The sequence below is a fragment of the Bombus pascuorum genome, chromosome 6 (genome assembly GCF_905332965.1).
Source record: "Bombus pascuorum chromosome 6, iyBomPasc1.1, whole genome shotgun sequence".
Taxonomy (NCBI): domain Eukaryota; kingdom Metazoa; phylum Arthropoda; class Insecta; order Hymenoptera; family Apidae; genus Bombus; species Bombus pascuorum.
In genome coordinates, this window is record NC_083493.1 from 15,091,205 (window position 1) to 15,109,545 (window position 18,341).

The following is an 18,341-nucleotide window of genomic DNA, read 5'->3' on the forward strand; positions in this document are numbered from 1 at the left end:
TTTTTTTCAATAAATGTTAACAGAGGAATTATTTTATACGACGCAGATGAAAGCATCGACCGTTTTTAGGGTCGAATGAAAATTCATGGAAGCTTATATAGTGTCTTTAACCCTCGGCTAGCGCAGGCTAGATCGTTATCGTCGGCAATGTCGAATATCTTATTTTCTAAAGAAGAATATTCCATTTATGCCTTTATATGTGAATTTTTAAGCGTGATAATTACATTTACTTGTGAAATAAAATCGTTCGTACAGTTGTTGAATAATAATACGAAATGTAACAAGCGATAAACGCGATAAATCGCCTTTGTATGTATCAAGAATGACCTTTCTCGGTTCGTGGGCTAAAAACATACGGTCGACAACAATTTCGATTGATAACATTTTTATTTATGGTTTTTGCGAACGTTAAGTAACATCCGCGAATAATGGCGAAGGTTGTTTTCCCTCTGGGAAAGTTGTACGCCACTGGCCTGCGCGCAAGTGACTGTAGCTGATCCTATAATTTCTCATTCCACTGCACCGTTGCCGACTCATCGAACGGTCGATGTGCATAAGGGGTCAGAAGAGGATAAAATTACAAAGTGGAAAGTGTCATCGGCGTTCGATCGGCCCCGTTGTCCTTGAATATCATCTGTAAAAGTCGAAGGACACGGGTCTACTGAATATCTAACATCATTAAAATGCCTTTAAACGCGGTCGTCTTCTTTTCAAAACTTTTTAACATTAACCTTACCGGATCCGGTCGAACGACCGGTCTCGAAATTTAATTTAAAATTGTCCAACTTTATGTAAATTCTTCTATTAATAAAAATTGAGAAATCGATCGATCGGATAATATAAGGATTTACGTAAAGTTGGACGAACGAAAGAAATAACGATGAATGTACAATGATAATTATATTTTGAAACTGGTCGTTTAACGAGGCATGGTAAGATTAGCGTTAAACCACCGACTCGATCGGTCGAGCCGTGTTTACTGCAATATCGAACCCACGTGTTTCGCACCTCTATCTCCGTCACATTTAATCGCATCGTTAATTGAATTTTATTTCCACTAAATAACTCTGGAAAATTAAAATTTTAGTATTTACGTACAACGACTAATATTACGATAATTTCTTTCTATCTTGCAAAATTATTTAAAAAATTTTTCAAATTCTCTGCGCGATACGTTACTTTAACATTTCTAATTCCGATGATTGTTCGTATCACAGTTTGAAATTTTAAAATTGATTTTCGAAATAAGAGGAGGTCAGTCTGTTCACGATTCGTCGCCAATTCTGCTTCAACCTTTTCTCTCGCAATTCGTTACGGTCTTGAAAAGCGAAGCACATGCCTGTCGACACATGGGCGACCTTTGGAAGCAACTTTTTCTATGCGATCATCGAAGACAAACTTACAGATGTTCGTCTGCTGCACGAAATTCGTTACAAAAGACGCGTTGCATAGATAGCATCTTGCGTTGCAAAAGCGGCGAGTGTCTGTAACCTTTCGCGTGTCCTTGATTCCGGGATCACGCCGGTGCAGTGGTTCCATGTACCGAAAAACGAACCAAGCTCCAGTTTGCTCGCTCGTCGGCTCATTCACACGAACGTCGATCGATCGACGCAGATTATGCAATGGAGACAAACACGCCACTATTTTTACGGATCGCGTGCACCGGTGTATACCGCTAACAGGTGTATAATCGAACGAAGGGAATCACGATGTCTGTGGAAGAAAGCAACGCGATCGAACCAGCCTGTTTCTTTCGTTTTTGTACTCTACGAAGAACAACGTTGCTCTGAAATTTCATGGAAAATACAATTCAGCGTTCGCGTGTGTAGAGATCAAACATTTTTCCAATTAAAAGTAGGAACGTCGAAAATGCTCGTGCGCTTCGGGTAAAATTCGACCGACGATTTGCAAAGAGTGGGAGTTGCTTTGAAAATGAGACAGCGGTAAGATAGAATTTCGCGTTAACCAGAGGAAAGATCGGGAATGAAATACGGCGGAGAGAGCACGGTCAAAATGGATCCTGATTGCGATAGCATACTCGGTGCTGGGTAAATTACGGTTAAATATACGGGCGTCTGGGTGAATTGCGAGCAAAATTTGCGGAGAAGCGGTCTCTTATCAGAATCACGAAGGAAGGAAACAGCTCGTTGAATTAATTCTCGCTTCTCTCTTCGCGATTCTACATTATTTCCAAAATATCACGTTCTTTCTTTCGTGAGATATATATCGTGACGCGTCTATTATTCGGCGAAATACAATTCGGCCATGTTTTAAAGAAAACAAATTCGTGAATAATTGAATCGATGTTTCTGACGAGAGAATCTATTTCGCGTTTTTCCGTGAAAATGAATCACGCGCTAGTTTCTCTTTCTCTTTTTTTTCCTTCGGATTATTCCCAGCGTATGAAACGCAAGAGCGCGCCAGCGACCATTTCATTGAGAACTTTCTCAATGTCAGGTTCGCGACACGAGCCGACGAGACGCATCGACGAATCTGTGTAGGTACGCGTCACGACACGAATCACCTTCAGTTAGCGCCGCTGTCAATTAAGAATGTCTGTTTTCGCAGCCACGCATTCCTCGTGGTAAAAATACATTTACGTACTTGTCGTCCGTCTGTCTTCTCTGTTCCTTTTGCTTACTGTATATGTACTTCTTCGAAAATGCCGAGGTTGATGCTATTTTTAGAAGCATCGATGCGTTTAAAGGGTATCACAGGTTGCGTTTAACGCGACGCTCGTAATTAAGACATCGACGTAGAAATTTTTAGCGTCGTATCTTTCTTAGTATCCACAGGGTTGGAGAATGGAAGTATAAAGCAGTTGTCGTATCCAAATAAAAGTACGACTAACATACGGTGAATTTTCATGGGAGATTTAAACGCGCAAATACGCGTAAAATGCACGCAATACGCAAAAATGTATGGAATATTCTAATATTGTGTAACGGTATACTCGTTTCTCAGCGAACCAGATTATTTTCATAGCATCAAATTGTTGCATTCATACGAGCAATACTATATACGAACGAGACAAAATTGAACGCACTTCGATCTAATTAATTAGCATGTAAACGCTGTAATGGATTCAATGGTGTGCTAAAATCACGTTATTGTCTCTACGTTACAATCGTTCGGTAATTAAAAAGATCAAAGGATGGAAAGTAGAAAAGCAACGTTTACGGAATCGACACACGTAGCGGCAATTTATGTCTATGTATCTGGACGGGACTCTGTATACGTATGTACCGTTGCGCGAGTCGACGCGGATAGAATATTTTTCGTTGTCGCTCGCCGGAAACACGCGATTCTATCTAACGAGCGACTTTAATTGCCACTACCGATCTTGCCCTTCGCGCAATACGAAAGGGCGGTAGAAATTTATATACGCGGTCTTTTATCTCAAAACGAGCTTCGATAAAACGAAGAATAGGCTGCTTGGAAGAATCAATCGTCAGGATTTCCGATTCGCAATCAGACGGAAGCGGAATAACCTTTCTTGAACGCAACGGAAGCTCACGCGCGGTGACGCGTGATTGTATTTAAATAGTCACGCGCTAAAAATCGGTGTCGTTGAATGCCACGTGCCGGCAATTCGGATACGTCGTTTGTTCCTTTCTTCTTCTTCTTCTTCCTTTTTCACGATTTAACGGCTTTCGTTCGTACGAACCTATTGGCCTGGCAACTAAGTTATTGCAGATTTTGTCATTAGGTGGTATTGACAAAATCCGCGATCACTTAGTTGCCAACCCGATAGAACGATATCGTCTCGTGGAATTTCATAATTCGTAATACGACGATGCAAGGCTATTTTCGGCCGTCTTTGTTTCGCGTCTTTTGCCCTCTCTTTCGACTGTAATTAATCCATTCATCGTGTTTGAACAAAAGGTGTCGTATATGGATACTTTGGTCGATCTATAGCAACGTTATGTACGTTATATGTGGATATATGAATCAACAAGAAACTAATGCAATAAGCAAAAGTAGTATTTACCGTGATCGTATAAAATGAACGAATAATAAAATTTCAATCAACGTATCTAGCAGTAGTTTGATATATTACTGTTTGAATCGATCGTGCAATGTAAGTTTAGAGAAACTTGTCTTATCTGATCTATATTTTAAATACCACGTATAATGGTTTGAGCCTAGACGCTTATCTTACTCGGAATGTTTTCCGATTAAAAATATCGAGGAGGAGTGCGCGGAGATGGAACTGAACGGAATCTTTTATGGTAATTCGTCGGCCGACTTTAACTACTTGAAGAAAAAGCTAATTTCTATTCAGGAGACTCGATCGTTTGTTTATTAGCACGCCTCGTTTAATTGTTACGACTTGACGCTTCTTAGTAAATTATCGTAGATCGAGATGTATTATCGTTTGTCTTGTTATGTTTATCCTCAGTTATATTTAACGACCGCCTCTATCTCCTTCGATTACTCGAAGAAGAAACTTCGTAAAGCCATCTTCGAATCCAAGTTCTTCCTTCGAAGGATAACATATCCATAATTCTCCACGTGGTTGTTTTTATGCTGATGATTCGCGAAAGTTTGAATGCTTATAGAAACCTTTTCGCGTATATCGTATGAGATATCCCGAAATTTCATTCGTAGTGTCATCGTATATATAAATTGGTGAAGTTTGGAACAAATTCGAAAATACACATAGAAGATCGCAAGATATAAGATCATTTAGTGCAAGTAGGTATACCATACTTGCCGGAAACCACGAAATTATTTGTAATCAATTATCTATTGTTATTAATTATAATTGTAATTATGATTGTTATCGTATTAATAAGCCTGGGTAATTGAGCAGTTCCATCTTTATCATTTATTACATGTTTCAGCTGTTTACGATGTATACTATCTTTTTTTACTGAATATTTGTTCGCTGTTTCGCAGTAAATATCTCGTGCTCTCTGTATACATCTCGAAATCGATTTCAAGTTTTATCATTACGGCCGTGACAGTTGTATATCGTTATGCAAATGAAATTTCAAAATGTTTTATATAATAAATATCTTCCTACGCCAAGTGTATGGTAAACGATGTTGCCGATTTTTACGGTCGAAAATGTACTTATACATTTCGCGTTGATTTTCCTCGAGATCGGCACACGAAGATATCGGAACAAAGTCCACTCAATAGTGTGCCGTAAAATGCAAAACGAGGAATAGCGTAGCGCGATTGTATCGCGTTCGAACGGCTCTGATCGAGAGAATTTCCGGAATGAAGACGATAAAAAGGGTTCGATCGGGCAAACTAACAGAACACCGAGGAATATTTTCACGTTCGTATCCACGGAGGATGCGTCGAGTCTTGAAATACGCGCGCGCGTGTGCCGCGCACGCATCGACGAGAGGCGTGTGGTAAAAAAGGCGCCAGCGAGGTTATTCTTGCATCGTCACTGATACATTTTGCATATTATCGTATGCAAATAGCGTTGTATAGCGATCGGACGAGCGAGATTGCCGCGGATGGAAACCTCTTAAAACCTGTATCGAATGAACGCGCGTGAGCACACTGAAAATAATTTTCGGCCCAAGTATTCCCGGCTTTACACCGATCATACCGTGGAATTACGTCAGCCGTATTCCGTATCGGCCGACGTGGAAATTCGTCGGTTCGGTATGCGAATGCAAAGCGAGAAAGCCACGAAATTAAACGCCTCCTACTTACTGCCTCCTAGTCCGATACAGTTCCAAACGATTCTTGCCTCTTTCTTGTCCCTTTTGTATTTAACGACGAACTATCGCTATGTACGCGCAAATTCGTGAAAGCATTCGAACACTCGACGACGCGTTTTACGAATATACCGTGTGTGTTGTAGGAAACATTTAAAAATTTCATCGACATCGTTACGACACTCGACCGCGTTCGTAACGTTCGAAACAAACGCGAAGATACATACGAGAAGAAGCTGCGAGATAATTAAGCCAAGTATATGTTAGGTTGTTCGAAAAGTGTTTTTTCCTAAAAAACCTAATCTGTCGAACATCGTGATCTTTATTTTGATAGAGCAAAATGAATCGTACGTAATTCGATAAAATAATAATAAAAAACGGAAAATGTTGTACATCCACTATTTGCTTATAAAACGAAAGAAACTTTTCGGACGACCTAATATACTTCGCAGAAATCGTAAAAGTATTGAAACGGTTAATCGTCGGTTAGAAATAGCGACGAACAAAATATTAAGCGAATGTTTGAAATTCTCTTTCATGGCTGCTATGTTAGAAACACAAGCCGATGGGGTCACGGCAAAGCTGACCCTTAATGGATTAATATTAATCATCGAATTACTGAGAATTCTAGATAATTCAAAACGATAAAAACATGTTGAAACAAGGTTATGCAAATGTACAGGATTCTCGTATTCGCCGTATCCCTTGATAGTTTGCGTGGCAATCTTGTTTGTGGCTGTACATAGTCTACGTTGTAACGTAATAGAAGCACAAGCTCGCATGGTCGTGGTTCATGCGTACACAAAACGGCTTGTCTCCCTTTTCCTAATTGAAACCTAAATACACTGCCATGTCATCGATAATTAAGTTACGTCAACCGTTACAGTGAAATTTGCGTGTTCACCAGGAACAGGCGTCCTGTTTGCCACCCTACCGTCGAACGCATGATATTCGATTAAGAATATGGTAATATTTCTACTTTAGCATGTTCTCTCTGATACAGAGGAATATCTATTCTCGAACACGTCTATTCTGAATCGTGCAAAACACGATTATTCACAGATTGGTATTTTGCCACCGATAAACAATTTCTCTCGCGATCGAGTATTTGAACACGATCTCTCCGTAATTCTCTAGTAGGCATTTGCGTAAGATGCCTCGGTACGGTCGGATAATCTGCAAGAAGGTGAAAAAATAGATAAAATATGTAATATAATTTTTTATACGACACGTCGTTGTCGATAAAACTGGAAAACAAATCGTCGTATCGTTTTGTTTGAAAGTTTAAAGCTTTGTTTACTACTTACGTGTACGTACAGCGAACTTATCGCGCAGCTGATTATCGACCACCACCGAATACCAAAAATTATACAGAATTTAAATTCTCGAAGAAATTGATAAGAAATACGTGATGCTCGCTGCATCGCGCAGCCGTTATATATTTTCCGTGCGATCATCGTTCGAAACTGAACGATAACTGCGACAGGTAATTCAGTGACCTCTTTCACTTACGTCGGAAGACAGCTCTTTCAGTAGCGTCGATGACTTTAGGGAAACAGGTGGCGATGCTATTTATTAGCGCGATACACGCAACGATTAGAATTCGTTGCGTTGCGCGTAACATCGGAAGGTTCGTTCCCGAGCCGGGACACGACCGTTTCACCAGCAAAATCGCCCGTGTAACATTTCTCTCTCGTTGTAACTATCTCGCGGCCGTATATTATTCCGTTGGACGTTGTCCAATCGTTGCCGCTAAACAATTTACGGATTATCGCGGCGGCACGCGATCATAGCTCGCGTGAGCTCTCTCGAGTCCAGTCTAGACGTCTAGAAACTGCGATTTGCCAAACGAACTAAACAAAAGGCGATAACGAAGCAGGCGCGCGCGTACGCGACCGTATCGTACGCGAGGTGTCGTCCGTGAACCGAACCGTGGGAGAACTGTTCCTTGTTTACGGCATAATTCAACAGATATTAGGTAACAGCCGTGTGAACTACGACGGAGCAACACATGGCGCGCAGGGACGGCCGACGAATTTCTTCGCGCCCTCTCCTCCACAGGAAATCGTACGAGACGCGTGGCAGCCGCGCCAACTCGGGAAACATTGCTCTCCACTCTCCATCCGACGAATTACGGGTCAGTTTGTTCCTCTTCGTAGCCGTGCAACCGATGAAATTGTTATTTTTAGCGTGTTCGCCCCGTTATTCTCTCTCTCTCTCTCTCTCTCTTTCTTTCTTTCGTTGGGAACTTCACACTCGGCTCGACGATTATCCTGCACCACGATTATTCCGCCTTGAGATCTCTGTTACTGTTCCACGAAGTAATTATGCCTCGACAAGCGTGAATCGTGAAATTGCGTCGAACTATTATATTATCGTTCGCGGATGGTTCGTTGGGAGCGAATTGAAAAGACTGTTGCAACAAGGAGCTTCGCTCGCTAGCAATTCGAGTAGATCAATTCATAATCGATTAGAATGAAATTAGATTTTAAAGCTGTCATCGAGCGATATTCGTGGTAGTAAATTGTTGCACTTTTGAGTACCAGATCTGTGTCTCTCTGTTCCTTGCGTGTTAAATGCGATTTAAATGCGACTGTCACAGACGATGATTCGAGGCAAGCAATGTTTCGATACTTTCGATATTGTGCCTGATATTATGGCGAGAAATAAGAGATGTGATTCATCGTGTTCTTTTCATGTAATCTTCATTCGAATCCTTCGGAAGTCGCGCGCTAATCGATTCCATAAATTAATGCACGTGGAAGAACTACGATTGCAAATGTTATTCGTTTCGATTCGCTCTTCCAATCTACGATCATTAACGCAAACTCCTTAGATCTCGATTCTGTGACGTTGAATCTGATAACTTTGCGAAAAGTGAAGCTGATTCGAGGATTCGCGAGAGGTTCGATTATAAAGCGAGCGAAGAGAATTATACGCGTGATTCGTGAAAGTAATCGAAAATTTCTGCAAATACAAAACGTTATCGAATAAACACTACGAGACGTTTTGAAATTTCATTAGCATTCGTTGCAGCTACCTCTTCATTACCGCAAATCCTTCGATCGCCGTAATCGAAGCGGTGAACGCACGATCGAACCAATTTCTCTCGACGAAACGTACAATCTGGCAAAGTAAAATGAATTACCTTGATTCTGCCGTATCGATGAACAGCACCTGGTAGAAAACGAACCTGAGACCGGATTTCGCCGATTCCCTTTCGAGCTGCCCTAACAACCAGAGAATCGTTGCTAATTGTGACGATCGAATGAGTCGACCTAACCCGCGGTTCATACCAGTTCATACTGGTTGACAGCTTATTAATTTCCCTTCGTCTTCGCGGTGGACTGCTAACTCGATTCTTTCATTAAGATCTCTGACTGCAGAAGTACGACGAGCGCGCGCGCGGAGATCGCTGCATTCGTTTCGCGTCTCACGCACAGCGCTGCGTTCGATTTAACCTGCTTCTTATAGCTCGATGGTCTTGCGTGATTCTAGAAAAATCGCGTATTACACATGGTGATTCACGTACAGCGGCCGGTACGATTATTTCTAGAATTTGAGATCACGTAGAAAGAATGCACGGACGAAAAAACTGCTCGAAGTGGAAGGAGTCCTGTATCGTTTCGCAGATCTGTATCTTAAGAAGTAATCGTTGACAGGTGTTTTTAATGCAAGTTCAACGACTCGCGTCGCGATAACGTCGACGAACTTAAATACGTGATAGATATTTCACTTGTAAATTTGTGACAACGATGTCATTATACGCGATAGATAAAAGCCGCAGGGGAAGAACGCGAGTCATATTTTTCGTATTTTACAGGCAAACCATATTGAATTAAATTTCATACATCGTCGGTTGATTCTCCGTTACTAAAGCTAGTCTTTTATTTTATTTTGACGGCAATAATATACCTTTCCACCTACTCTCACAACCTAAAAAATATCGATTGCCGTAATATTAAAATTCTGAAAGATGCTAAAACATCGGACGTATTAAAACATTCTGTTACAGCTTTTGTACGTTCTATGTAATTTCCGCAGCTACATGTTTGGAGCCCACGCGTTCTCTCCAGTTGCAACTATTTTATATTAAAATATTTCGCTTCGGTCATAGAGCGACATTAAAATACAAAGATTAACGGAAGATATACTTATCATATCTTTCCTACGAGTTTTAAATGGCGATGAAAAGCTTATACAAGGTGGGAAATAATAGCGTATTATCTGACGTGGAAAGTTTACAATTTAGTGGAGCGAAGCACGCGATGAAAACATGACTCGTGACGAAATCCGATCAAACTGCTTTTCCCTTCGGTCGCGGTTAATCGACGCCAGCAGACTTTTCGGCACGCGAACACGGCTGCGGTGTTGATCAAATTCGTCCACCGAATCGTAATTCGGCCGGTAATATAAATACACACGGACAGAGGAGGAGCGTAGGTCGGTATTGGTTGGATGAATGAGCTCTCGCGGGCGTACCTGTTTCGAGCACGTGTCGTCGCAGACAGAATCGGTGCCTGTCCTGTCGTTGTGTTTACAGCGTGGCCTGTGAACAGCGCGCGGCGTCGCGGGGGAAAACACTCGAAGCGGCCCGTACACGCTACACACCGTATGTACTCTGTACCGACTAAAAATATATCGTTATGCCATACAATTCTTGCGACGCTAAAATTGGAAAGCCACGGCGCGTCCGATCGGCCAGCGAGCTGGACAAGTCGAATTTCTAAACAGCGTTTTGCGGACTCCATTAATCACAGTTTTACGTTCATATGCGACCAGAGAGATACAACAGGACCATCTGTTGCTTATTATACGGATATACAGAGGCTCGCGAGAATATTCGAACAGTTGTAGAAATCTTGTAAGAATACGCATATTAGGTATGTACGTTATACGAAACATTTTGAAATTTGATTAACACCGTTATTATTGGGACTCGGCTATCATGAATTTCATATTATCGTATCGTAAGTTCAACTCTCGTATGCTAACATGTTTTGTTATGCTGATCTTATAGCTATAGAAGAAGAAGTTTTCCTTATCCCAGAGAATACATTTTGTTCTTCTTTCAGAGGGCAAAATATGAATCGTATCTTAATATTTATTTATTGCGTTATTTTAATACATTTGCACATTGTAATGATGTCTTGCAAATGGTATTACACGATGCTAGTAGCCAATTTTTACTCGCGTTATATAAGTATCACGTTGCACGAGGTCTTATTGTCACCGTTTCGTTTCGTTTCTTACTTTTCTGTTTCTGCGTTCCCCGGTCTTTTCTCTTCGCGAACGTCTAGTCTGGAACCTGCGAAACGAAACAAAACGAAACAAAACGAAACGGGAGGTGCGTGTATATCGTTTACTAATAGGTTTTTTCGCCTTTGCCGTTCGAAGAATGCGGTTTCCCTTGAACCTTGCACCGTGATAGCCATGCTCGTCCACTCGTCTACTGGTTAACATGTTATAATTAATAATTTGCCTCGAACGTTACGGCTATTTATAACAACACGTAGACCGACAACAAGCACGATCGTTCATGCTTGTTCACGATTGTTTTCCTCGATATCCAGTGTTTTTATTAATTAAGGATTTGCCAAGAGACAACCTCGTTCCACGTTCTCGTATTACGGCGGCCGCGTGTCGTTTACATCCGTTCATACACGCGACATACGCCGGCCGATGACTCGCGGTTATTCGTTCGTACATAGTTCTAAATAACGATGTCGAGTTTCTCGAATACCTGCGTCGAATTTCATCTGGATTCTAAATTAAGGTGAATCCGCCTGCCATCAGGCCAATGTTAAGAGCGCAGCTTTCGCGCGATCTGCGAATAAAACGGCCAACACAAAGCTATTAGAAGCGACGCTCGCGGCAATTCCTCGTACACGTTCACGGTCGCTTCGTTTTTATCTTGCTGTGCACTATAAACTTCCTCTCCGTTGTTCCGTCTCGCTCTTTCTCCCTGTCTTCGTACACTGTCGCTCGTAAGCATCCGACACTTTGGTCCGTAGTAACAGTACATGAATTTTATCGAGGAGTTAACGAGGAAATAATCGATAGAAACAATACGATGCTTATTACGTTTCCTACGGAGTCGCTTGGTCTATACGCTGACTACGAAAGATATTTCCATTCCATCGTATCTCTTATAACGTTTATATAGTAATTAATTAAGCGCAAGTGTATTATCAAGCTTCGTATATCACTTGGCAGTATTTTGGAAGTGATAAAACGACGCTTCGTTGAAAAATAAGAGTATGCGCTTGCCAATACACATGACCACTTAGCTATTAACTAGAAGGAGTGTTGTAAAAATTAATAATCGATTCGATAGCAATAATATTATTAGAATTATTATCAGATACTTACATATGCATATTATTATATCTTGTAGAAACGAGCAAGTATCCGGATACTTTGAAGCGGTAGTGTACGTCGTTCCGTTCACTGCTCGACGAAGACGCCTTGACATCGACGACACGTGATGTTACTCTGGTCCGTTCTCGAGCGAAATATCGAAGGATACTTTAATTATAGTACCGTCATCGATTGTCCCGCCTACCGTCCCGCTTCATATTTCAAATGTACATATGCACCGATCTCCTCTCTCCCTTCACCATTCTGGAAGACCGAAAATTAACACTGCCTGTTTACACGGATCTCACGTCCGCGTCGGATCATCGAATACGCTCGAGTATTATCCAATACACACCGCGATGATAATGAGAACGACCATTACCGCGAGCGTCGCATTAATTGCGATTACGCGACTCGCGTTGATGCGAACCAGCGCGAAATCCTTTTCTGCCTTACGCAAGCCACCTGTCTGTCGTCGCAGGTAACTCAGACTTCCGATGGAACCAGTCTCGTATAGTATGCAGGAATTTCGGCACCAGTTTTCCATATACGCGCAATGTCCCGAACCTAACATCCATACTTTGTCATTATATTTTATGGGTATATAATATATTTTGATACTACGCGCATTCTGCAAAGATTTCCATCTTTAAATCTTCCATAAATGCATAAATATTTGCGATCTAATAATAAAAATTTGTCAACGTGTTCTATAAGATATTCGATCGATTTCTTGCCGCTACGTATATTCTGCTTTGTTGCTTTGTCTCTTGAATATTTAAATAAATTCATAAACATTCGCAACCAAATTATGATTTTTCATAGTAATAAGAAGAATTTAGCGGCAAAGTTTAAGCTTCTAAAGATATTCGATCGATCTGTTGCCACTACGTATATTCTGCTTTGTTGCTTTGTCTCCTGAATATTTAAATAAATTCATAAACATTCGCAACTTAATTATGATTTTTCATAGTAATAAGAAGAATTTAGTGGCAAAGTTTAAGCTTCTAAAGATATTCGATCGATTTGTTGCCGCTACGTATATTCTGCTTTGCTGCTTTGTCTCTTGAATATTTAAATAAATTCATAAACATTCGCAACTTAATTATGATTTTTTATAGTAATAAGAAGAATTTAGTGGCAAAGTTTAAGCTTCTAAAGATATTCGATCGATCTGTTGCCGCTACGTATATTATGCTTTGCTGCTTTGTCTCTTGAATGTTTAAATAAATTCATAAACATTCGCAACCAAATTATGATTTTTCATAGTAATAAGAAGAATTTAGTGGCAAAGTTTAAGCTTCTAAAGATATTCGATCGATCTGTTGCCACTACGTATATTCTGCTTTGCTGCTTTGTCTCTTGAATGTTTAAATAAATTCATAAACATTCGCAACCAAATTATGATTTTTCATAGTAATAAGAAGAATTTAGTGGCAAAGTTTAAGCTTCTAAAGATATTCGATCGATCTGTTGCCACTACGTATATTCTGCTTTGTTGCTTTGTCTCTTGAATATTTAAATAAATTCATAAACATTCGCAACCAAATTATGATATTTTATAGTAATAAGAAGAATTTAATGGCAAAGTTTAAGCTCCTAAAGTTTTAAACACTCGCTGTATCGTATATAATCGTTTCGTGCGAGCCGTATCGCAGATTTCTCCGATGGTTTCGTCGTAGTCTGTTTCAAAAAGCGCAGACTTTTAGAATTTCTATTAGCACGGAAACGCGAGCTCGTTTATTAATGTCGTTATCAAAGGGTCGATATTCTTGTACTTTGAATCTTTAGTTTGCTTTCAAAGAAGTTGTGGATGTAAGATCTGATTGCTCGAAGAAGGAAAAGCTCATATTTTCCAAAGGGAAACTTATCTCCATGGATTTATCTTTGGAGGAACTGACACGAATTCTCGTTCTGGCGTGTCCTGATCGAACGCCTGCGTTAAGTCTCTTTATATCGCATTGGTCCTCTTATGAAACGGATGAAGCGTTTCACAGGCTGAGATTCATAGGACGAGAAAATTCCGACCAACTCGAAAAAGAACGAAGATAGAAGAAAATTACTTTCCTCGTTCGTTTTCATCGTACCTGCAGGGGGAATCTGTTTCTGTAGAAAGTTTTGAAAGGAAGCTATAGCTGGGAAGAATAGTAATTTGTTTACATTTTATTTGCTCCATGTACGTAATGCATTCGTCTTCTGTAAAATAGTGATTCTATGAATATGCACTATACATTTTTTTCTTTTCCTTCCTTTTTTCTTCTCTTTTTTTTTTAAGCAATAGAAATTTATGCAAATTTGTAAAATAGAATTTAAACGAAGATTAGCTTTGCTTATTAAATATTACTTTAGTTTGAATATTTTACACATGTTTGTATAATATGTGTAGTCTTGCGTATCCTCGAACCTTTAAATTTTCCATAAATACATAAACATCCGCGCTCTAGTAACGATATTTGTTTCAAGTTCGTAGTAATTTATGTTACGTTAGTCAACAGAGCGAACTTCAACTGGCGATATACAGATCGAACGTTCGTATTTGGAATGCAATTAGCGTAGACTTAAAAGAAAGGCGAAGTTTTAAACACTTAAATAGTAAATAGCGATAAGATAAAGCAAAATTTCGGAGGAATGACACTATCATCTATGCCCGAGGATAAGAACAGATGTTTGGAATGCAATTAGCAATATGCCGAAGTTGAATGTCCAAGTGTTCAGAATTTAGAGATTTAGTTAAGGTTGATAAGATAGGGCAACGTTCAGGAAGGATGACGCTGTCATTTATACGTAAGAACGATGGATCGATGTATGTGTGTAAAAATGACAGAATATCTCTACATTACAATGGACATTTATTTTACATGCATCCATATATATTTTTTTTTCTAGTTGAAAGAAACACGATGAATGAGTTTTTCCTTTCGTGTCATTTGAATAAACACATGCAAGATATGCAATCGATAAAAATTTATTTCGTGTGCACGTACAAATGCTTCTTCGAGTGGCAAGATAATACGATTGTCGAGATAAATACTTAAATAATGTTTTCGCGTTTATAGACAGCGCTCAGCAATTTGGAGGAGATGCAGCACAATTCCATGGTGTATCGTAACAACGAGAGGGGTAGGAGCATGGGGGTTGGACCGATGCGACCTCGTCCGATGGAAAAAAGACACGATACCTCACCGTACAGCGGTGTTCCGTATCTTTCACCACCGCCACCGGACACATGGAGGAGAACGAATTCAGACTCGGCTCTGCATCAAAGCGCCAACGAAGCCTGCCAGTCAAACACCACCATCCCCCATCGACGAGGTATAGATACGTTCGATCTTGCTTTGCCTGCTTTTCTTCGTTATCCATAGAGAACGATCGTTAACAAAGAAACTAATAATATTAAGGATACGATAAACTTACCGAAAGATAGTATCGTAATAAACAATCACGAAAATTATATTATAGAAATGAAACTATATTATTTAACATCGGTAACATGGTAAACATTGATAATCTAGTGAAGCAAGGGAGAGAAAATTAGATTCGAAGGAGGGAAGGAAGCTTCGAGATATGAAAAGGGTATTAGCGTGGGTAGAGTGTTAGCTAAGGAATGCCTGAGTGAAAAAGAAGGGGAAATAGGAAGGATAGAAAATAGCAGAGAAAGAGAAGAATACTTTTGGAGAAATAGTTACCGGTTAGCTAGGATCGTAGAAAATCTGGACCCGGTGTGTCGCCACAGCGGTTCCCGGGCACCCCTCGGTCGCAATAGGGACGGTCATCGTGGAGGTTTTAGTCGGTTGGAGTCCGACACTGCCACGCTGCTCTTCCCCCTAGAAGCGGCGGGCGTCCGTGCGGATTTCCTCCACGAAAAAAAAAAAAGTAATACTAAAGGATTGTAGAAAATCTAAGGTAGCGGCAGCTTGATATAATTAAAGTTCTGACGGAACGGGACAGAGTTGCAAGGTCAAGCGCGATATCGTGAAATTTGGAACGCCAAATATAACTATAGGTACAAATACATAAGAACAGTGAAGAAAGCGGAATACGTGGAGAAAGAAGGAAAAGAAGGCAACCAGGGGCTAATTGCGACGATAAGATGCGGATAACGTGTAGGAGGGAAATCGTTACTGGTTGGAAGAGTAAAAAAGCAAATGTATTCTGTGTAATTTAAAGATAGATATCTTGAAATATGTCTTAAAACGGTGCCGTAGGATAGATTCTAGCGTATTGAAAGAGAAGATATGCTGGAAGATAGGATAAGAGATTTGAAAAAAGAGCGTAGGAATATAGGTAGGTACCGAACTAATTAAAAGCCAAAGGTAAACGCGCGATAGTATACAAGTATAGGATAGTGTACATAGAAATAAAAAGAAATAAATATATGTGGGTACTTGGACGTGATGAATGCTACAGTTGTATGGGATATAGCAAGCAAAGTTCGTTGGTAATCTGATAATCTTGCAACAATGAAATAAAATAATAATAATAATGTGTTTTTAAAAATTGGACGAAACCTTTCAACAGATCCGATATACGTACGCTATATATATATGTGTGTACATAGATATATCTATGGAAATAAAGACGTATTTAAATAATCGTCGCTAATTAAGCCTAAGTGGATCTGTCTACCGATCAACGATATCGCGCGCGATTCTTCCTGTTCTTCGCGCTCTAGCCGGCCTAGCGTTCCTTTTTCTTGCGATCGACACGTTTTTCTCCTGTATCTGATTCGTTGTGATCCGATCACATCGCTTCGTGGAAACACGTTACTAGTGTTACAATGCGTTTTGATGATGCCGACCGCGCTGAAAATTGTACTGGCCGCGTACGATTCGCGGAAAAAAGAGCGCGCCAATCAGGCGGTCGCTTGTTAACCAGTCGCAACAGAATTGTGTCGCAAAATGTTTTATCGTGGGGGAAACACGCGTCATCTAGACGCGACAAATAGTCAATTTGTTCGGATATTCGATACGATATCTGCTACAGTTCAGCCAATTCGCGCCCTCGCGAATCTTCCCGCGCGATTTCCTCTTTTTGTTCGCAAATTGAAAACGAACGTTTTGCGATTTAAAGTCTACACTTTGTCGCAGTCTACGTTTGTCTCGACGAGTACGCTCATTAAAGACACCATATCCACTCGGACAATTTTCCAGCTATGAATTGTCTGAAAGGAAGCTTTTTAAATAAAGAAACTGCAACGCTTTCTTCTTTGATTTCTGAACGCTAGAACCGAGCATACTTCGAATATGGAACAACGAGACTAATTTAGTCGCTGCAATAGAAATATCGACGAATGAAATTTATTTTGCAATTTAATGGTGTTTTGACTAAATGTACCATGTCTTGACGAAATTGACTTGCTGTTAAATTTGTATTTGAAGAGAAAGAAAGGAACGATATTTCATCTGTATAATTGTAGAAGCGAAATTTCTCTATTTGACCGGATATATAATTCGATGACCAACACCGTACTCAGAGATTCTCGTTTATTCCCGTTTCTAAATCCTGCACGACGACCCTCGAAGCTCACCATTTTAAGGCTCATTTTTTTCTCGAAATTGTCCTGGCTATCGTTCCCCGACCCTTCATTTAAAAAATCGTAGTAACGACGACGTAAATAGGATTAAACGTTTCACGCAGAGCGCGGTTAATCTAGAACGTAATCTTCGAACCATTAAGTCAGTTTTCGCGTCGTTTCTGGGATCCGCCCCGTTTGAAAAAGTACGTGTCTCGCGCTCGAGCCAACTGTGCTCCGCATAATAAACGCTTTCGGTTGTCGCGTAAATCCCGCCGACACGTGTCACCGATGGCGTGTATTATTTCGAGAATTATCACCGTGTTTCCCCTCCGACGTTTCTCGTCAACTTTTGTTTCGGTGCGATTTTCACGAAGACTCGTCTCAGAAATTCCCTCATTATCATATTACCTCGTTACCTCGTTGTACGTCCGCCACTCGGCCTCGAGTGGCTGCCTGGCAAATTTTCGACCAACATCAAGCATTTTAAGCCTCGCAAGCTGGTTTCTTGTCTGAACAAGGATTTGTCACGATCCCCTTTTCGTCCGTTTAATTGTCTTCTTTGATTTAGAGGTCGCTCCGATAAGATATAAGTTACGTATATACGGGTAGACACTGACAGATGTCGATATATACAGTTTCACGAAAGTATACGCACATTTACAGGCATTTTTCACGAATACGTTAATGTGCGTTAATATGAAGTATCTTGAGACTTGATTAGCACCGTGATATGATTATCACGATCGTACTGGTAATGTTTAAAAGAAATCTGGAAATATTTA

The 18,341-nt window shown here is 40.3% G+C and overlaps 1 protein-coding gene and 1 long non-coding RNA gene across 8 annotated transcripts in view; one reads left to right on the plus strand and one right to left on the minus strand.

The window, feature by feature from the left end:
• Positions 1-18,341, plus strand: part of LOC132908069 (CREB-regulated transcription coactivator 1-like) — a 60,280-nt gene that overhangs the window by 25,324 nt on the left and 16,615 nt on the right. For all 7 annotated transcript variants that reach the window (XM_060961686.1, XM_060961688.1, XM_060961687.1 and 4 more), the window contains one exon: positions 15,101-15,356. In XM_060961686.1, coding sequence (XP_060817669.1) covers positions 15,101-15,356 — 256 coding nt within the window. The remainder of the gene's footprint in view (positions 1-15,100; positions 15,357-18,341) is intronic.
• On the minus strand, positions 369-12,654 carry LOC132908099 (uncharacterized). The gene is made up of 2 exons (XR_009658301.1): positions 12,057-12,654; positions 369-634 (listed from the first exon to the last, which is right to left on the minus strand). It is a non-coding gene; the product is annotated as an uncharacterized LOC132908099 (long non-coding RNA).